At 35.3% G+C, this 21,807-nt stretch overlaps 1 protein-coding gene and 1 long non-coding RNA gene across 3 annotated transcripts; both read left to right on the forward strand.

The window, feature by feature from the left end:
- Positions 1-2,614: 2,614 nt before the first annotated feature.
- Positions 2,615-15,049, forward strand: LOC148205174 (uncharacterized). 2 transcript variants are annotated; one of them, XR_015785052.1, is made up of 6 exons: positions 2,615-3,035; positions 3,168-3,302; positions 3,993-4,141; positions 4,306-4,375; positions 5,091-5,159; positions 14,747-15,049. It is a non-coding gene; the product is annotated as an uncharacterized LOC148205174 (long non-coding RNA). The 2 variants fall into 2 exon arrangements; XR_015785051.1 differs by having other exon boundaries at positions 3,168-4,141.
- Positions 15,050-16,581: 1,532 nt separating this feature from the next.
- On the forward strand, positions 16,582-18,740 carry LOC148205175 (putative starch synthase 4, chloroplastic/amyloplastic). Its single transcript, XM_088103505.1, has 7 exons — positions 16,582-16,797; positions 16,891-16,966; positions 17,039-17,223; positions 17,303-17,497; positions 17,577-17,648; positions 18,283-18,573; positions 18,708-18,740. Exons 1-7 carry the CDS (start codon positions 16,693-16,695, stop codon positions 18,738-18,740), a joined length of 957 nt encoding a protein of 318 aa, XP_087959631.1. The 5' UTR covers positions 16,582-16,692.
- The last annotated feature ends 3,067 nt before the right edge of the window (positions 18,741-21,807 follow it).

Consider the following 21,807-nt stretch of genomic DNA (forward strand, 5'->3'; position numbering starts at 1 on the left):
GCACTTGTAAAAACAATAACCTACACTATCAACATCATTATTACCATTCACAAATTGAACTTTCTCAAACAAAAACTAAAGGAAAATAAGTCCTAAATCCGTAACATTTCCAAATAACAGTAAACTAAACTATGAAGAAACAGTACCTAAATTCTAATTAATTGAAAGCAAAATAACAAACTCACAAACATAATTGATTTCATAGGTGAATGTATATTGATATGAATAAAAGAGTGCTTAGAGTTCTCAGGAAGACATCCTGTTAAGTGAATCCCAATCCAGGGTATTCAGTTCATATTTCAGAAACTTGAAATGACTCTTTCTACTAATTTGTCCAACCAATGTTCATTTACCTATTTATCAATCTAAAATCCACAAACAAATTCAAGAAACGCAAATTTGAATCAATTTTTATGCATTGGACTTTTCTCTGTCTCGAGAAGACATCTCGATGAAAAATGCTCACTACGAAGACATTTAATTCCAAAAGAAATCATAAAATTGCAGAAAATCAGAGTCTAATTCAATTTCTCAAACATAATAAGCACAAAAATCACAAACAGTGAACAAAATCAAAACGCAAACAAGAACTGAGAAAGAAGCACAAAATTGCACTTTATTAATCATGAGAAAGAAAATTACACACTACCGTTCAACAATGCACTCACGCAAGCTTATCGGCGAAATCCAGCAACCAAGAACTCTACTCCTACGAAAGCGTAAAAGCCCTAAACTAACGACGGAATGTAAAATTTCAGAGTCTGAAAGTGTAAAGTGTATATATTGTGTGTAGAAGTCTTCTCTCTATATCCATTTACATGCAGCAAAACCCCTTTATATAGGGTCGAAGAAAGAAAAATAGAAAAGGAAGGGGGAAAAGAAAAATGGGAGAGGGGGAACCTTGCTGTGACGCTTCGAGCTTCACCTTGATCCAACGGTCTCCAAAAGCTTTGCGCTCCAAACCCTCCGATCCACTTAAGCTTCGGTCAGCTTCTTCTCCGGCGAGGATCGCGCTCCGGTCACGTCTTCAGCTCCACCGGTCAGGTTCTTCTTTGGGTAAGTGGCGAGAGCTTTTCTTCTCCCTTGCTTCTCTCGCACAAGCCCTAGCTTAAGTGTTTCTTCTCTCCAAAATGCCAGCACATTGAATTCTTTCCCCAAATGAATTATGCACACGAAGACCCCCAAGGGAACTACAGCTGCCAGCCTCCAAAACGGCGCGTTTCATTTAATTGAAACCCATGCACAGCTGCCGCAAATCCAGTGCACCAGCGTTGGACTATTTACTTCCAATCAGCAGACCAATAGGCCCAATTTCATTACCAATCCAGCATCTTCAGCGGCCCAATTGTTGCTCCCTGTTGTCCAATAGATTCAGCCACAAAACAGCCCAAAGAGGGATCAGGGCCTAGTGTTTCTGCTGGCTGTTCAAGCCCAAACCAGATCCAATCTAAAAAAATGAATAAAAGAGTTAGAATGCAAATAAGAAGAAATATTATGAGATTAAAACCTAATTTAAACAAAACATTTTTTTATTAAAAGAATTTTAGAAAAATACTAATTTCCTAATTATTAACAAAGATTAAAAATTACATCTAAAAACCTATTTTTAACTAAAATTTTACAATTCTAAAGAATTAAGAGAAAAACATAAAACTAGCCTAATTCTAAGAAATTAAAAACTAAAGAAATCTAAGAAATGATTTTTAACAGAGAAAAATATGTAAATCTAGAGTGTTATCAGTGACGGCAGTAGTTAATGTCAAATTTCAAATGTTGTGCCACTTCTCTGCATGCTTACCTTCTCCTCCAAATCTCTGAACCCCATTTTCTCCTCTTTCTCTCTAAAACCTTCATATTCTCTCTAAGAAATTCTCATCTTTTTCTTTCTCTGATCATCACTCAAGCACCATTTCCATTCTTCTGGTGTCAAGGGCTTTCGATTGAACCGATCGGTTTGTGAATCTAAGCTGGTAAGCTCTTCTCTTCACTCAGTCGTGCGGTTTCCTGGACGTGCAAACCAAATTCTGGTCTCATGTGTTGATCACTCTTCTAAAATGAGTGGTTTTGAGAGTGTTTTGGTTTTTACTTGGTTTAGTTTTGGAAATTGTTGAGCGTTGAGGGTAGAAGGACTTATAGAGGTGAACCAGTAACCATATCTCGAAGCGTTCCATCACGTAAGAGGTAAGGGAAGCTTATTTAATTTAATTTTATTCTTGCTTGGAATGATGGCATGTTTGTGTGAATATTGGATGAATATGAAGTATGATTGTTACTATGTTTTGGTTGTATGAATGTATGAAGATAAATGCTGAGGAATGTATTAATAAGAGTATGAATTCTAAGTCTGTATTTCTATGTGAAAATTGATGTTCGTCACTGAAGGTCATTGACCGTTCGGTTTTCTTGTGGACTCGGTTGAAACGGGATTATTTCATTTGGAAAGAATTCTAGTTGAGGACGAATGTCTTCATTTTGTAATATTTGTACATCACTACAAAAAAGCGCGTATTACCGAAGGCTCATTATCGACGGCCTGTAGACCTTCGGTAATGTATCGGTGAAATTAAATACCGAGGGCTTCTACCCTTCGGTAATGTCTGTGATGCTTTAAGTTTAAAATTTGATTATTCGTTCCTCAAATTTCCCAAAAGAACTCCCTCCCTCTGGTTCGTCGAACTCAGTCACTTAGGGTCGTGACTTTGGTGGCAGTGAGCCAGTTTGACGCTACAGTTTGACTGTGCGAGTTTGGTGGTGTGGACGCTGACGAAGGTTCGTTGCTGGGTGGCGCTCTTCCATTCTACTCTCTGTTCGAAGCGGTTCGTTGGTTGGAAGCGTGAGGTTGTCGCCCTAAGGCAGTTTGAAGCGGTTGCTGTTGCGGACGCTGACGACGGTTCATTGGTGGTTGGTTTGCGCCTAGGGTTCATCTTTTGGTCCTTGTGAGTGTTGCGACAAGGATGGGGATTGTTGGGGGTTGGCGTGTCGAGGACGTTGTAGTGAAGTGGTCTTTGTTGATGCGTAGTGCTCAATTGCCAAAGGTCAGGATTTGTGTGCTTTGGAATTTGCAAGTGTCATAATTTTTTAAATTTCCTTTGGAGCACAATTTTCAGACCCTGTAATTAATGACAGGGGATTGGCTGACATGAGTGTTTTCTTACTTTCCTTTTTAGGTGATGGATCCTCTAACTTTCATGAGAAAGCAATGCAAAGTTAAACTATATTAACATTCATAATTGGGCATTTCTGCGTGCTTGGTTATGCTCTGTGTAAATTGAAGGATCGACTGATAATTCCCTTTCTGGCGTGTAATTTTTTTTACCCACACTGTATAGGTGAATTAAATGTGTTCTGATGTTGAAAAATAATAGATTTTTTCATTGTTCATAGGTAGCTTCAGTTCATTTAGAATATCTAAATTTGATTTTGATCATCTCGTTTTTCTCAGCTAAGCTATATTCTTTATCATGATCCAACTATCGTGGATTGTCTATCTTTTAGATGCTGAAACTGATTGTAATTTAGGACTAAAAAAATTGGTAGGAAACTAACCTCTCTAGTTATGTGAAATTCGGGGTTGAGATTTGAGGGCACTTTATGAGGAGGTCAGCTTGTGTTCGAGGATATTTATAGTGAAATGGTAGGATAAATGAAGAAAAACTTGAGTGGATTGTATATGTTGCAGATATTGGGCAACATCAACACTTTGATATGCTATTTAAGGTATATTTCGAATGATAGTTTTCATGGTATCTTATGATTACTAATTATTGCCAGCAACCTTTTTCTACTTGTTTATGGCAGTAGCAATTTGTACTTGCACCTTGGGTATTAACTTGTCTATGTTTTCTGATATTAATGTCCAGAATGTTTTTATTTCATATTATTCATTTGACTTTTAAAGGATAAATCTTGGACTAAGATATGTTTATTGACCTACTGTTGCCAGTATTCCAGTGAGTTAAAATGTCAAACTTCTCCTTTACTTTTCCTTTTAGGCCTACAGGCGTGCAAGTTGGTGTAGGTTTTAGTCTTGTTCAAGTAAAAGATGGGAAACGATTTCGAAGTTGTAGTAGTGAGGTTGTTCGGTTGGTTGATTTACTTGATGAATCTAAAAGACGATGTAGAACTTCCATTCTTGAACGTGGTAACCACCTAAGCTCTTTTTACCTATTCCTTATCTGCATGAAAGCAACCATGAGTGAATTTTATGCTTTATTAAGATTCATAATGCTGGTGCATATTTTAAATTTCATTAAGTGAAATTCTTGGGACTAGACAGTTAATTTTCCAGATACTATGTTCCTTTAGTTACAGCTAAAGATTGGTATGAGGAGGAGATTGAGAAAACATCTAACGCAATTGGCTATGGAGTTGTTAAGTAAGCTCGTTAAACTCAATAACGCCCCCCTACTTTTAAGCAAAATCAACATTCTCTTCATTTATGCTAAGTTGTAGTTAGTTTTTTGTGAGCATATTCTTATGTTAATATATACAGGTTGTTCATATTTTCCTGGAGAAGTCTTTGGTAGATAACCATGGATGAAAAATATCACTATTCTCTGAAGTGAAACCATCACTTCAAGAGTCAGATAATTTTTTGAGTTTAAACTACTCCTTCAAGCCTATAAATGTGTGTTTTTTCTAAGTAACAATTGTTGCAAAACATATAAAGATATGCATATTAAACTTATGTTGCCATTTGTTGAACTCTTCAATCCCAACTTAATTAACTGATCTGAAGTTATTTATGTCTCACCTTCGTAAGCTTATTATGAAACAAGGGAATAATGCTGTATATTTAATTAAGTGTGCACATGCTAGGATTTGTTCTATCGTTAGGAAATCTGGTAGAGACATAGAAGAAGTAAAAATAATAAGTTTAATTACCTTTCCTTCCCAGGAACACAACTCACTATAGTTTATTTTAGTTTTATTCTTAAAGAAATAATATTTGATTTATTTAATTTTTGTGATGCATTCAATTAAGCATTAATATATTATAAATGTGATGACTTAGTGATCATGTGTTTTTAGTCATCCGTTAGCTGAATAATGACTTGTGCACATTTCTCACAATTATCAACTTTTAACAGAATGGAGAAACAGTGTTGGATAGTGAAGATGAACGTGCACTAGGGCTCCATTTGCTGCAATTTCATGAGGTGAGATACATGAATATTATATGTTGGTGTTGAGACTTTTTTTATACTAGTAATATTTAAGATTTTGTCATTGGGGCTCCATTTTCTTTAACTGAGATATTAAGCGCATGGGGTTCCTGCACATTATTTTCCAATCCAAAAGATTCTTACCTTATACAAGGTTGTGTACTGTTTTATTTGTCAAGTTTTTGAAGAGGGATGCACTAATTTATTACTGAATTTGTTGTGCGAATACCTGATAACAGTTGAAAAACTGTTATTTTCATGCTTAAAATTGACACTAAAAGCAACCTTTACACTTAGAAACTAGCTTGAAATCATGCTTTTCTTCATATTTTTAGAAATAAGAGAGCTGGACAGGTTTATGCTTGATTTCAGTGTTTTTGTGCAGGTTTTAAGGTGAATTTGGTGAAAGAAGTGAAGAAGGAGAGAGATGAAATCAGAAAAGACAATAAAAAGTGCAAAAGGAGAAGCCGAAGTCACCGCTCAGCGGCAGTTTACCGCTGAGCGGCACTCAGGAGCTTGCGGGAGGTCCGCTGAGGGGCAAAATGGCCGCTGAGGGGAGCAAACAAGTCACGCACTCACCGCTGAGCGGTATTTTACCGCTGAGCGGCACTTTAATGGGCTTGGACTTGACTTTTTGTAATTTACGAATGATATATAAACTTTAGGGTTTCCTAGGGTTAGGCATCTTTGGCAGAAACGAAGCAAACACTCTCTCTTCCACCCCTTTGAAGGAGGATCTTGGATGCTGAGGCTTCCTCTTCACCTTTTTAGGGTTTATTCTTTCATTCTTTCATTGTAATTCATCTAGGTTCACCATGAATATGGTGAACTAAACTCTGTATGTTTGTTGGGGAATCAATGTAATCTTGTGAAACTCTCATATATGGAATCTGTTTTTACATCTTTTAATTAAGACTTATGATTTCTTTTCATCATTAGTTAGGGTTTTTCCTCTTTGCTTAATGCTTGCATTGTTTAACTCATTCGATGCATGATTATTGGTTTTGTCGATACGGGCACGTACGGGGAAGTCTAGATCCGGGGAATTTCTCCCAATATGATATTGGTTGTCGTTAAGCTCCTGCACTTAAGAACTGATCATTAGGAATGCTAGGAATTGTATGAACTCGTGATTAGGGAGAAGCCTTCTGGAAAGGTACATTAGAGAGTGGCATTAACAATGATGATTTGACTGTTGAATTCCTAAAAATATATGAGAGTGGATAAGATGAAATTGACCCCCAACAACATATTCATATCTATATTTCATTGAAAGTGTTTATCTTTTGCTTTTTGCCATTGATCAAAATTCATGCATACATGTTTATTTTCTGTCTTGCATATTAAACTCCAAATATTTCGTTTGTAAGTCTTAGTTAATCAAGAAACCACATAACTAAACTAGGCCGTGAGTCCTTTGGGAAGAACGATACTTGGTCTAACCAAGTTTATTACTTGAACGATTCGGTCATACTTGTCGATTGAAAACAAGTTTGTGACATCATAATTTGGTGTTCATAAATTTGTCCATCAAGTTTTTGGCGCCGCTGCCGGAGACTCTGGTTTAACTGGTTAATTTGTGTGATTATTGATTATCTTTGACTTATTTTTTTATTTTTAATTTAAATTTCGAATTTTTTTTATTTTATTTTATTTTTCTGTTTATATTTTTCAGTTTGTATTTTATTTGATTTTATTTAATTTTTTTTGTTTTCTGTTTTTCTGTTTTCTGTTTTTATTTTCTGTTTTTTATTTTTTGGTTTTTATTTGATTTTATTTTATTTGATTAGATTAGATTTTATTTTATTTTATTTTATTTTCTGTTTGTATTTTATTTTATTTTATTTTATTTTTCTGTTTTTATTTTTCTGTTTTTATTTTCTATCTTCTTATCTTTTCAATTATATCCTTTGATTTTTTTTTCTCTATCTTTTTGTGCTAACAATTGTTTTTAGGGTTTTGTGCCTAATGTCTGCAGAATGCAATTTGGTCAAGAATTTAACTATATGGGCACTCAATTCTACCAAAGTAATCTCAACCACTGATGGGAACCTCACTCAAGCATGGATCAAAGCCAATTTTGGCAAGCTGCTGGACAATTTGAGAACCAACCACAACAACAATGGCAGCAACAACCCTTTCTATGAGGAAGTTTGGATAGGTTGGAGGACACCCTTCAACGATTTTTGAAAAATTCCGACTCTACTCAGAAAAGCATTGAAGAATCATGTAAAAGAATGGAGATGCAACTTCGTTACATCAATCAGAGATTGAATGATGATGTTAATACTGAAGTTAACCTTAAGGAGGAAGGGCAAGTCATTATCACTGAAAGTGACAAGATTCTTGATGAGGAAAAATTAGAGGGAGATGAGGAAAGGGTAGAGAGAAAAGAGAAAGAAGAGTTGAGTGAGAAAGATAAAGATGAAGAAAAAGAAAAAGAAGTGGTTGAGAGAGAAGAGAGAAAGAAAATTTGTGTGAAAATAAAGAAGTTGAGGAGAAAAAGAAAAGGGAAGAAAAAAATAAAAGAAAAGAAAAAGAGAAAATTTAGGGAGAGAAAAAGGAAGAAAAAGAAGATGAGAGGAAAGAAGAAGAAATCATATGAAAAATCACATCCTCATCTAAAGAAGAATCATAGGAAGGAAAAGAAATTTAAGTGCTTTATGGAAATCTTCAAGAAATTGGAGATTAAAGTTCCTATGATTGAGACACTGCAACAGGTTCCAGGTTTGATCAAATTTCTGAAGAAGTTCAGTACAAAGAAGAAAAAGAAGAAGGAACTTGAGCTTTATTGGGTCAAGCTAATGACGTTAAAAGAGCGCTTGCTGGGAGGCAACCCAGTTGATTTAAAGACTTTTGATTTGGTTTTTGTAATTTTTAATTTGTGAACATTACTTCTGTAATTATTTTGTTGGAGATAGCATCTACTGAAGGATGCTAGGTGGTTAAGTCTACTGAAGGATACTATGTTTGTAACACCTACTGATGGGTGTTGGTAAGAAAATTTTGCACCTACTGAAGGGTGTTGGTGGATTTTGGGTCAGGCTCGTGACGTTAAACAAGCGCTACCTGGGAGGCAACCCAGTTGATTGAATATTTTTGTTTGTTTATTGTAGTTAGGGTTTGCATAAGCATTTTTGAACATTGAATTGCAGGGAGCCAGTGAGGGGCATGTCTAGGAGGCACGTAGGTTAAGAAAAGAAGGAGAAGAACACATCACGAAAGTGCCGCTGAGCGGTACTTTACCGCTGAGCGGTACTCTCGCAGATTGGGTTTTAGTTCCCCTTAGCGGGACCCGAGCCCATTAGGGTATTTTTAAACCCTAAGTTGCGTATTCTTTCACACTTTCAGATTTTTCTCTGCACAAACACTCCCACATACCTTCTCCAAGGTTTTCCACATCTTTTCACTCTTCCCTCTTAAGAAAATTTCTCTTCCACTCACTTTTTCACTAGTGTGCCATCAAAGTTTGGGGTTGGAAGAGACATTCTAGCTTGGAAGCATTCTCATTGCATCTAGTATCTCCACCCAAGTAAGTAAAATGCATTTTGTTCATTCTAGGGTTTTGATTTTGAATATGATGGTCAAAGCATGAAGATTTAGGGGTTTTGATTTCTTGGCATGATTTGATGATATATTTGATGTTTGAACCGATTAAACTGCATGATTATGAACTGGAAAACTGAAAATTGCATTTGGGTGGAGTTAGGAAAGCTTTAAAATAGGTTTTTCAAAAATCTGCAGAGTTACCGCTGAGGGGTAAACTGCCGCTGAGCGGCACTCTGCCAGATTTGATTTTTCTGGTTTTGTGTGATCTGGAATGTGGTACTGGTGGCGCTGAGGGGGAATTCTGGCCCTCAGCGGTGGTTTAGCTTCGAAAGGAGTTGTGTTCTTTGTTTTACTAATGATTAACATCATGTTCTGTGGTTTTGTTTGTGTTTTGAATGTAGGAATGACATCCTCATCAGGAAAAAGATTGAAAACCATGGCAACCAAGAGAAAGGAAAAGGAACCAGAGCAACCCCAATCTAGCAGGTTCCTCTCTAGAAAACATGAGAAGCACTTTAGGGTGGTTCAGGACAGGAGACTTCTGATGGAGAGAAAGGTTGGAATGATACCTAACTTTGCTCCTCAGTTTGGAGAGCAAGTGTTAGGGAATGATTGGGGAAAGCTAGCCACTTATCCTGCACCTGCCAACATAGCTGTGGTAAAGGAATTTTACACCAATGCAAAGAAGATTGGTGATTATCCAGCTGAGAATTATTTGGGCTATGTCAGAGGCCATGCTATCAGGTATGATCCTGATTCTATCAATAACTTCCTGGATACTAAGTGGGCTGGTGAGCAGTGCCAGTTTGCTCTTTGCATGGAGGAAGGTGCTGATTATGAGGATGTGGAGAGAGTATTGTGTATACCTGGAGGACACTTCCAAAGGAATAGATCTGGCTCAGTGGTTAACATTAGGAGGACGGATTTGACTCCTCTTGCAAAGTATTGGATGGCGTTTTCTCATGCCAACATTCAGCCATGTTCACATGTGTCAGATATTACTCTCAATAGGGCACTATTCATCTACTGTGCTATCAGAAGCTTAAATGTCAGTATTGGGCAGGTGATAGCTGATGAAATAAGTATGTGCGCCAACACCTCAAACAACAAAGCACCATTAGGACATCCTTCTTTGATTACTCACCTTTGCAAGCTAGCTGGGGTGGATATATCAGTTCCACCATTTGAGAGGCCAAGAAAAGCTATTGATGAGGCCTATTATAGACAGTACTGTGGAGGTGAGGAGGTAGCTCAGCCAGTTCCACCACGCCGGGCTCGTAGAGAGAGAGGACCAGCACAGAGCCAAACATCTGCTGATACACATGAAGCAGAACCATTCCAGATGAGGGACATGTATATGTCTCTTATAGGTGCTCAGTTGCAGTCCATTCACAGAGGGCAAGTGGCCACTTGCTGAGATGATTGTGGGGATGTATGATACACCTCCAGCCCACAGGTGGACTATGGATGAATTCCATAATGTGGTAGCTTGGCCAGAGGAGCCAGTGCATGGAGGAGGAGCTGGAGCAGCTGAAGCTTCGGCTAGAGAGATGGAAGAAGATGAAGCTGATGATGATGATGCATTTGAAGATGCTGAAGATGAGGAAGAAGAAGAAGATACAGAGGACAGCTCAGACTGATGAGGAGCTAAGATAGCATTTACTGATAAATGCTATCATATGATTATGCTTTTGTGGTTTAAGTTTTCTGAACTTATTTGTTTCTGTTTTTAGATTAGGGTTTGATGTACTCTATTGAACACCTGGTTTGATGATGGTTTGCTATTAACTGTGATTGTGTGATAAGTAATACTGAATGATGCTTATGATTAATTGATGTTGAGATGATGTGCACATTAAAATGCTTATACAGGTGATTCACAAGCTTTGTGAACAAATGCATGATATCATGATTGTGATTGTGAAATTAAGCAGGATGTGTATGTCAAATGTGAATGAGCTTATATGTGAGATTTTGAGCTCCAGAGTTGTTATTGTTGAATGCTATTACTTTGAAAGCATGAATGGTTTTGCCCAGGTTTTCTATGATTGAATCAATTGCTTGTTTTGCATCACATGATCAAGGTCATTTGTTGAAAACCTTTTTATTGGCCAAATTTATAAAAATTAGCCCACTAAAAAAGAACACTTTGTGTTCTATCCTTTGAACCCTTAGCCTTGAATATACACTAAAAACCCTTGATTGAAAATCTTTACCTTGAGTTAAGTAGAAGATCTTGTGTGGTATTGTTAAATGTTCAAGTTTGGGGTTGTTGGGAAAACATGAAAAGCATTGAGCTAAGAGCTAAAAAGTAAGAATATGCAAAGAAAAAGAAAAGAAAAGAAAAAGAAGTAAAGCTCAATGCAAAGGCAAAAAGAAAGTTGGGAATGAATAAGATGATTGTGTTGTTATGATTCTATTAACTCAAGGATTTTGTGATCCAGAAAAACCAATTTTCTTGTTAGCCCAGCCACATTATAAGCCATTAAAAAGTCCTTGTGATGATGCATGCTTGTGAATGTTTTTGATTGTGGTAAAATGAAAGGCAAAGTTAATTCATGTGACATTGTAATAGTAGAGTGAATGAGTGATTACCTCTTATACACTTGTGTGTGAGTGAAACACTTTACCTAGTGAGGAGATATTCCATTAACACATGAACATCCATGCTTAATTGATTGATCATTCATGAAGAATAGCATTTGTTGGAATTGAAATGACTTTGTGAACACTAAAGCATGTGCACATCTTGATTGAAATATTGGTCATAAGTTTAATTGAAGTTTTTACTTATCTTGAAAGAAGATTTTTTGAATGAGGTGAACTATCATATGAATTGGTTGAAGATGGAGTTACATCTTGTTTGCTTGAGGACAAGCAAAGTTCTAAGTTTGGGGTTGTGATAACAGTTGAAAAACTGTTATTTTCATGCTTAAAATTGACACTAAAAGCAACCTTTACACTTAGAAACTAGCTTGAAATCATGCTTTTCTTCATATTTTTAGAAATAAGAGAGTTGGACAGGTTTATGCTTGATTTCAGTGTTTTTGTGCAGGTTTTAAGGTGAATTTGGTGAAAGAAGTGAAGAAGGAGAGAGATGAAATCAGAAAAGACAATAAAAAGTGCAAAAGGAGAAGCCGAAGTCACCGCTCAGCGGCAGTTTACCGCTGAGCGGCACTCAGGAGCTTGCGGGAGGTCCGCTGAGGGGCAAAATGGCCGCTGAGGGGAGCAAACAAGTCACGCACTCACCGCTGAGCGGTATTTTACCGCTGAGCGGCACTTTAATGGGCTTGGACTTGACTTTTTGTAATTTACGAATGATATATAAACTTTAGGGTTTCCTAGGGTTAGGCATCTTTGGCAGAAACGAAGCAAACACTCTCTCTTCCACCCCTTTGAAGGAGGATCTTGGATGCTGAGGCTTCCTCTTCACCTTTTTAGGTTCACCATGAATATGGTGAACTAAACTCTGTATGTTTGTTGGGGAATCAATGTAATCTTGTGAAACTCTCATATATGGAATCTGTTTTTACATCTTTTAATTAAGACTTATGCTTTCTTTTCATCATTAGTTAGGGTTTTTCCTCTTTGCTTAATGCTTGCATTGTTTAACTCATTCGATGCATGATTATTGGTTTTGTCGATACGGGCACGTACGGGGAAGTCTAGATCCGGGGAATTTCTCCCAATATGATATTGGTTGTCGTTAAGCTCCTGCACTTATGAAATGATCATTAGGAATGCTAGGAATTGTATGAACTCGTGATTAGGGAGAAGCCTTCTGGAAAGGTACATTAGAGAGTGGCATTAACAATGATGATTTGACTGTTGAATTCCTAAAAATATATGAGAGTGGATAAGATGAAATTGACCCCCAACAACATATTCATATCTATATTTCATTGAAAGTGTTTATCTTTTGCTTTTTGCCATTGATCAAAATTCATGCATACATGTTTATTTTCTGTCTTGCATATTAAACTCCAAATATTTCGTTTGTAAGTCTTAGTTAATCAAGAAACCACATAACTAAACTAGGCCGTGAGTCCTTTGGGAAGAACGATACTTGGTCTAACCAAGTTTATTACTTGAACGATTCGGTCATACTTGCCGATTGAAAACAAGTTTGTGACATCATAATTTGGTGTTCATAAATTTGTCCATCAATACCTATACAATTTATCAAAAATATTTACAAAGAAATTTTATCCTAATGTGTCAGGTATACCTTTAAAGGCATTAACTTATCCTATATAATATTTACATTTCTACGCTTTTCCCATTCTTTTTTCGTATATAGATTTTTTTATATTTATTGTGACACATGTTAAGGTACTTATATCCTAGAGAATTGCATCCTAGGTAAATTTGGTGATGCACATTTTGCAGTAGCTCTCTTAAGCATTTCATCAAACACTTTTGCCTATTTTAAAATTGAGTTCAAATTAGCTATATATGTAACTTATAATTGTTTATTGCTTTTTAAATCCACTTTAGAGTCTCTCCTAAGTTCATTTTGAGTGTCACCTTTTGTTGCAAGCCTATTAATTGCTTGATTTAATTTGTTGGAAAATCCTACAACTAAATTGTTTGATGAAAGTCCAGTGGTGCATGACAGGACAAGGTTCAGAACGCTCTTCGGTTATTACCGAAGGCTTTTGGCCCTCGGTAATTACCGAAGGGCGGAAGCCCTCGGTAAATGTTAGCGACAAGGGATTTACCGAGGGCTCTTTGACCGTCGATAAGCCGTCTGTAATTACCTTTTTACCGACAGTTTCGGGCTGTTTCCGAGGGCTCCTGACCTTCGATAATGCCCTTCTTTTTTGTAGTGCATGAGCGTTCGGCCAAGGGTATTTGTTCCTTGGTATTTGGTTATAAACTCAAGTATATCTATATGTATTTGTATATTTCGTTCGTTCTTGAACACTATTTAAATGGTATCTTATTATATTTATCAAGTCTTTCTTCTATAAGTTTAGTAGTGCTCGGTCTTACACCAAGCGCTCTTACTAAGTAAGTGCTCGGTCTTACATCAGGCGCTCGTTCTTGTTTCCGTAATCAATAGAGTTCGCTCTCTACAGTGCTCGGTCTTCGATTCACATTCGGTTTCCTTGAGGTTTAGCTCATTAAGAAGCTAAGTATTTATTGGTGATCGGTTTCTTCATATGATTTCGTCAAGTACTATTATTTGATGTCCTACGGTACCTGTCTCAATTGGTTTCGGCCTAGAGTCCTAGTACTCGGCCTAGGCTTTAAGGTGTTCGGTTTGAACTCTCAAGAGTCAGTTCATTAAATTGGCTCACTTGGTAAACAACATTCGATTATATTAGTCTCTGAGAAGTATTATTATATTCGGTCCTTTTTCACAACTAGTGAGTAACTCTCTCAATTTGATTATGTTTGAGTTGGAGACATCTCGGTCTACTCCAAGTGTTCGGTCTTGTTTTGGATTAAAAACTAACGTGCGGTATTTGGTATCCTACGGGATCATTATTCAAATTGGTTCAGTTGAGGTTTTAATAATGAAAGATGATAGAATACGATATGGATGAAATGACTTTGGTTATGGAAGAGTATTCTGGAGAGGAATATCTCATGATTTGATATTGGAATGGCAAAGTATGAATGCGGGCACGCTAAGCTGACGATTCATCCTGATATTCCGTGATTACTCGTTTCTCACGTAGAGAAGGGTAAGTCATGTGTGAGAATGGCAAGAGGTCCTCATCCTTATGGTTAATTTGGGCGGAATGGACTAACCTCGGGTGTCAGCTGTTAAGGGTATCCCAATTACTACATCACCCGGGTGCACGAACATCGTAGCTACACAGAATTCATACAGTTCGGACAATCAGAGTCTAGTATTAGGCTTTGCATGAAAGAGTTAATGAGTTATCTTGTTTAAATTGATTGAGTGAGATATATGTTGATAATTGAATTAAATTACATAAGCTTACCCTATTTCCTGTCTTGTTTTGTACGTTTGGTGGTTGTCCTTCTGTTGCAATGATCATCCGTGTGGATGTGAGCAGAAGGAGAAGCATTGCTGGAAGAGGCGCTGGAAGAAGAAAGTTTGGTCGAGGTAGAAGTTAAGACCGAACAGTAGAGTCGTTCGGTTAGTAGTTAGTTTCTTTGTCTGATAACTGTTTGGTCATCTGTTGTTTTCTTCTTTTGTATGACCGTTCGGTACGTCTTCTGTAAACTGTTCGGTCTAGATTGCATATTTTTACAGTTTTAATTTTCCCGTTATCTTGTAAGGTCGTTCGGCCAAAAGCGTACCTCTCATCTTTTGTAAGACTGATCTGGAATATTATTAATATGTTATTATTCCCTTATATAGTTTTTATACTGTATTTTTGGGATGTTACAAAAATGAACTGAAAAATTCGATTATCGAATAAACGTACAAATAGATAATAATTTCATACATCCTAATATTTATGTGTTTATTAATAGATGTTTTTGTGATTAAATCTGACTATATTTTGAATATATTCATGCACAATCCTCATCGTATATTTATTTTTTTTGTGTTTTGTTTTTTTTTTTTGATTATTACCTCTTAGTGTGTGCAGATGATGAGTTGTTAATATGCTTTTAGGGACAGATGATGACGAGTACCATAATGAATAGCTTTATATAGTTTTTTGTATAGGAGTTTCCTTCTTTTATCAACTCCAGTATATTTAAATGGATAATTGTATTAATATCTTATATGTTTCCTAAATTGTGTATTATCAAACTTTATATCGTTTTATTTAATAGTTTTATAATATTGAATGAGATATTATATATAGATTTATTAATCCAGTTGTCATTCAATTTGTTGGAAATAAAGGTGAAGAGGTTTATTTATACCACTACAAGAAAATGATTAATTACCGAAGGTATATTTCCGACGGCCTTTTGGCCTTCGATAAAGTTGATTTTACCGAAGGTCTTTAACCTTCGGTATTGGTATAGTGATTTTACCGAAAGAATGTGGTCGTCGGTGTAAGGTTCGACTTATGAAATTAGAATTTGAGATTTTTCTCTCCCATTCTCCCAAATTTTGTCTTCCTTAAAACTTTCCCGCACTCCCTCGCCTACCTCCCGCGCCACCCAGAGCCGCCTCCGTTCCTACCACCTCATCGTCCGGCTCCGCCGACCGCACCGTCGACTCTGCCGACCGCGCCGTCGACTTCGCCCTTGCCGCTGACCTCGGCCTTCGCCTCGTCCACGTCGACACCTCGCGCACCGAGGAGATCGCAGACACCGTCATGGGGCTCTTCCTCGGCCTCCTCCGCCGCACGCACCTCCTCCCGCCACGCGCTCTCCGCCTCCGGCTGGCTCGGCTTCGTCCAGCCTCTCTGCCGTGGGATGCGCCGCTGTCGCGGCCTTGTTCTCGGCATCGTCGGAATCTCCGCGTCGGCTAGGTCTTTGGCCACTTACAGTTTGGCCTTCAAAACGAGCGTGCTCTATTTTGATACTCAAGCAGTACGTATTTTTAGTCTTTCCTTCATTGAGTGAAGATCCCTTCTTCAGTTGAAATTAAAATAGTAATCGATGTATCAATGCTTTAATTTTGTGATCCACTTGTTGTTTGAGAGACTTGATTCTTAATTGATATTGTAGCATTTGTTTCATGATTCTGAAGCATTTTTTGTTTTTGTGGCACTGTAACTGGTGTGTAACAGTTTGGATTTTATGATTAGCATGTGCGTTAACACTATTGAAACTGGTGTGTAACATAATGAATTCAGTTTTTGATAGAATTAGAATAACATGTATGGATTTGTTGTTCAGTCCGTGCAAACAAGCATTTTTGTTACTGGAATAGTGTTAGCTGGAATAGTGTAGCGACCATTGATGTTGATATGGTGTGTATTGCTTATTCACTGTAAACTACTGACTTGCTATTTATTTAATTTTATATTATGTAGTTAATTTGCTTTATAAGTGAACTATTGTCATATACTGTCATGTGTTGGTAAGTCATATGTATGATTTGTGTAGACCTGCACTGCAAAAGAAAGGACACCTTGTTGAAATTGTGCTTCCCAAATATGATTGTAAGCAATATGATCGTGTCTGCAACTTACGGGTATGCCATTTCATTAAGAAAATAATTGAACGTGTTGATAGTCTTGGTAGTTGGTATCCTGCCTTACTTGAAATAATGTGATTATTCATTCAGGCTTTGAGCGTGGAGATAGAATCATACTTTGATCACCAATTATACAAAAGTAAAATCTGGGTTGGCAGTGTTGTAGGTATTTTATTAGATATTTTCGTTTTAATTGATTGTCTTTTACTGGTTCAGTAACTTCACTTTGACTGTGCAGGTCTTCCTGTTTATTTTATTGAGCCCCAGCATCCTTCTAAGTTCTTTTGGAGAGGAAAATTTTATGGCGAGCATGATGATTTCAGACGATTTTCATTTTTTAGCCGTGCTGCTCTTGAGTTTCTTCTGCAAGCTGGCAAGAAGCCAAATATCATTCATTGCCATGATTGGCAGACAGCATTTATTGTATGAGCTGTATAGTTCTTTCTAGCATATTTTTGCTCTTTCAGTTACTAATAGTATGGCATATCTGTTTCTTTGCTAGGCTCCTCTGTACTGGGAGATATTTGTACATAAAGGATTAAATTCAGCTAGGATATGCTTTACATGCCACAACTTTGAGTATCAGGGGACTGCAGCAGCTTCAGAGTTAGACTCATGTGGTCTTGTTAGCCAGAATCTAAACCAATCAGATAAAATGCAGGACAACTCAGCACGGGATAGAGTTAATTCTGTCAAGGTAAGGTCATAAAATATTACTGATCATATTATATATCTTCAATAAATATAGGTAATAGAGATTTTCCTTTCATGATCAGGGTGGGATTGTTTTCTCAAACATTGTGACAACAGTTTCACCTACTTATGCCCAAGAAGTGAGAACTGCAGAGGTATGGTTTATTTCTTGTTCTAGTGCAGTATGTATTTTCTAGTTGTACCAAAATATCTTTTGTCTTTAATTAATTAATATAAATAATAAGGCAACAACACATGTTGGCACAAACATATAGATGTCTCCACGTAATGTTTTTCAAGGGAGTTGGTTCTTGACCATGACATATTGAGTCTTTAGAATTTGATTTTGCAACTTCTGCGTCTCAAATCAACTTTAGAATTTGATTTGGGGAGATTTTATTTTGTTCATTTTTCAAGCCCAAGTAGCTTTCAAGTGCAGGTGTGCTCCACCTAACAACTTAAGCTTTCTGTAAATTTTGTTCTCAACAAGAATAAAAAGGGTTATGCTACTAATAATAATGTAGGATTCTAGCCTATGTCTTTGTATCATCATTTGGAATTTGTTATTATTACCTGTCTAACAGAAGGGAACTTAGTTAGTTGATCCAATTTGCAAATTGGCATGGTTTGGAAATTATTTGCATTTAATTTTACGAGGATTTTTCTGTTTTTCTATATATTAAGAAAACGATAGAGAGACATACAATTCATTCTCAACGTTATTTAACTTTAAACTAGTGCTCTTCCTAATTTTTCAGTCTTAAAAAAGTTGTTCCAATAAAAATGCAGGGAGGACATGGTCTCCATTCAACACTCTCTTCCCACTCCAGAAAGTTCATTGGCATTCTTAATGGTATTGATACTGATGCATGGAATCCTGCCACTGATGAATTTCTTCCAGTCCAGTACAATGCAACTGATCTGCACAGGAAAGAAGAGAATAAGCAAGCCTTGAGAAGGAAACTAGGTCTTTCATCTGCAGATATTAGGAGGCCATTGGTAATTGGTAGAATATTAAATGTTTTACTGGAAGGTACTAGAAGTTGTTATAGGTTTTTAGAAGATTATAGAGATCTCTTTGTAATTATTACTGTAGGGTTAAGTTCTCTATTTATAGAGACCGCTGTACTGTTTAAAATTAATCAATTTGAATAACAATCTTCTTTCAAGTTGGTACTAGAGCTCCGAACTTGTAATTGAAATTTGATATACAGGTCTGGGTTGCACAGGAAATGCCATTTCTCTGAAACCTGCTCTGCAATTTACCGAAGGCTTTTGCCCTTCGGTAAATGCCCACTGTTGGTCATTACCGAAGGCTTCTGCCCTTCGGTAAATACCCTCGTTTGGTCATTACCGAAGGCTTTTGACCCTCGGTAATTACCGAAGGCTTTTGACCCTCGGTAATTACCGAAGGCTTTTGGCCCTCGGTAATTACCGAAGGGCGAAAGCCCTCGGTAATTACCGAAGGACGAAAGCCCTCGGTAATTGTTAGCGACAAGGGATTTACCGAAGGATTTTTGGCCGTCGATAAGCCTTCGGTAAACACCCATTATCGACGGCCTGTGGCTTTTACCGAGGGCTTCTGGCCTTCGGTAATGCCCTACTTTTTTGTAGTGTACTTATTAGAGACATTTGAAAATGGAAAAAAAGGTGTGTACTTATCATCATATTTGCAATAATAAGTATGTCTTTCATAAATTAAATTTTATTTATGTAAAACTTAATTGTATCTGATATTATTTTAATCTATAGGGGTCAATAACAATTGTTAGTAATTTTTCCTCAATAATCTTTTGTGGTTCTCGTAAACTTTGACAATTAAAAATATACTACAAGCGAAAGTTTTTTACTATGTTTATTTGTTATATTATATAATTTAATTTACTAAGTTCCCTATTAAGCATAATTTTAATGTACATTAACTTTTATAAAGTAGTTGAAACTTATTCAAGACTTAACGGAAAAAATAAAAAAAAAATTACAATTCATTGCATCGGTTACAAGTAGTTGATCTTTAGATTACTGAAATATAATTATCAAGTTTATGATATTTTATAAATTTAAGCTATGAATGCAGATATTATGTTATAAGACACATGCATAAAATCATATTTGAAAACATTATTGATCTAAGGGATTTGATAATATATGTATAATTTATAACTTATAACTTATAACTTAAGTATTTATCACTAAAATATTATTGACTCAAATTATTCATTGTGTAAATTTTTGGTGATGCGTCTCCATTAGAGGAAGTGGTCTTAAAGAAAGTTTATAGACATTGAGTTTCAATTCTTTTTAATGTTAATAGAAGATTATGTTAGGTATTTTATGAGTTTTCATGTGAATATTACACATATATTATTTGATGAGGCTATGATATATAATAATTATTAGATTATTAGATTTATAATCATTTTATAGGTTAGGCTTTTATTATATTTTATATATATATATATATATATATATATATATATATATATATATATATATATATATATTAATATTAGAATTTTGAATGGAAATACATGGTTAGCTCTTCTATATTGATAAATATATCTTGTCTAACTATTCACTCGTATATTATTCAATCATTAAAACATAATTGAACAAACTAGTTAATATTGATAAATGTAACTTCAAAAGTGTTGTGTATATACTTTCATCAATATAAAATATACATGATTTATATATATATATATATATATATATATATATATATATATATATAATCACAACTTTCCTTAAATTAAAAGAAAATCAATAACTAGATTAAGTACAGACGTATAGGAGGAAACATTTATCTTCACTACTTTAAATATTCATTTGGAAAAGATAAAAAAAAGACTAGATTATTACCAAACTTTGACAAAGGTGAAGGGTATTGTTAAATTAATCAAGAAAAGTGAAAGGAATATATATATATATATATATATATATATATATATTTTTCATATTACTTATTTCAAATGTTATTTAATTAGAGTTATAAGATTCACCTGATAAAAAAGTTGAAAAAGGACGAGAAAAGTAATGACAAAAAAAAGTGTTCTTTTTTCGCTATAAAAAAACTAGTAATTAACCTTTATCAATAAAAAAAATATTATTCAAGTGGATTTGAATTTTTTAGTGTTAGGTAAACTAAAGAGACAACACAACAAATTCAACACAAAATAAGGATTCTAAATTAATTAAACTCATACAACTTGGACTTTATTTAAGTTATCTTATCACCATCACATAATTGATTATTTATCAATTTAATTTCACAATACACCTCAAATCTAAGATTATATTTATCTAGCATACGAATAGCTGACTTTTATAAATTCCGCATATAGATTTAGAATGAAAGCATGAAAACATCTAATAGTGGATTAAGTCACAAATGACTAGAAGATGACATTTATGAGATACTGATCAGCATAATTGAAGTAATTATAAGACAAACATGAAAATAAAAGGCTAATTATTAGCTCTATTGATTTAGAACTTTTCGATTTTTGTATACAAATTAATTTTTTTAAACATTTACTATCCTTGACCAATTAGTCAAGATTTTCTGAGATTTTCTGTAAGAATTTAAAATTTCTTATTTTGGGTCTTTAAATCTCGCAATATCTAAATATTCCTTCCTATATCTGCAAGTTTAAATCATATCAGCTTTATAAAAATATTGTATGTCAGTAGTTGTTTGGCCCATCCTATTTTGTAAATTCTTTTATAATATAAATTTTTTTATTACATTGTTTTTGTACTGAGTAGCTTTAATTCATGAACACTTTCTTTCCGCCATTAAAATTTTGGAGGTTATAATCAAGAAAATTAGTTCTCTATGTCCCAACATCTAGAAATGAAGATACAATTTTAATTAGAAGACCTTGTTCAAAATAAGTGATTTCATTTGCTAACAATATATTTTCGAAAACAAAATCAATAAATAATACTAGTTTACAAAGAAGGATTAAATATTTGTCTTCTTAAAAAAAAAATCCATGATTTTCTTTGATTTTTTTATACTCCAGCTGTCCCATGACGCCCTTGTTTTGTTTTTATTTGTAATAATCAATAAAAATCATAAACAGACGAATGAAAATTGCTCGTAACATCAAAGGTCTCGAATTTACCCTTACCCTACAACACAAATTGAATTTCAAATAAAATCATTACAACTTTTATTATTTTAAAAAAAATATACATCATCTTAGAATTTATTTTATGCATAAATAAACATCTTGCCAACTGATATAAACATGGGATCGTAAACAAAATTAAAAATGTCTTAATTAAGGGCGCGGATGAATTTCTCTA

The sequence above is a fragment of the Vigna umbellata genome, chromosome 1 (genome assembly GCF_029865625.1).
Source record: "Vigna umbellata cultivar VRB3 chromosome 1, Vumbellata_1.0, whole genome shotgun sequence".
NCBI lineage: Eukaryota > Viridiplantae > Streptophyta > Magnoliopsida > Fabales > Fabaceae > Vigna > Vigna umbellata.

Coding starts and splice junctions, on each gene's coding strand:
- LOC148205175 (XM_088103505.1), top strand. CDS start 16,693: ATGTATGATTTGTGTAGACCTGCACTGCAAAAGAAAGGACACCTTGTT. Junction 16,967..17,038: donor CTGGGTTGGCAGTGTTGTAG/GTATTTTATTAG, acceptor TTGACTGTGCAG/GTCTTCCTGTTTATTTTATT. Junction 17,649..18,282: donor AAGAAGTGAGAACTGCAGAG/GTATGGTTTATT, acceptor ATAAAAATGCAG/GGAGGACATGGTCTCCATTC.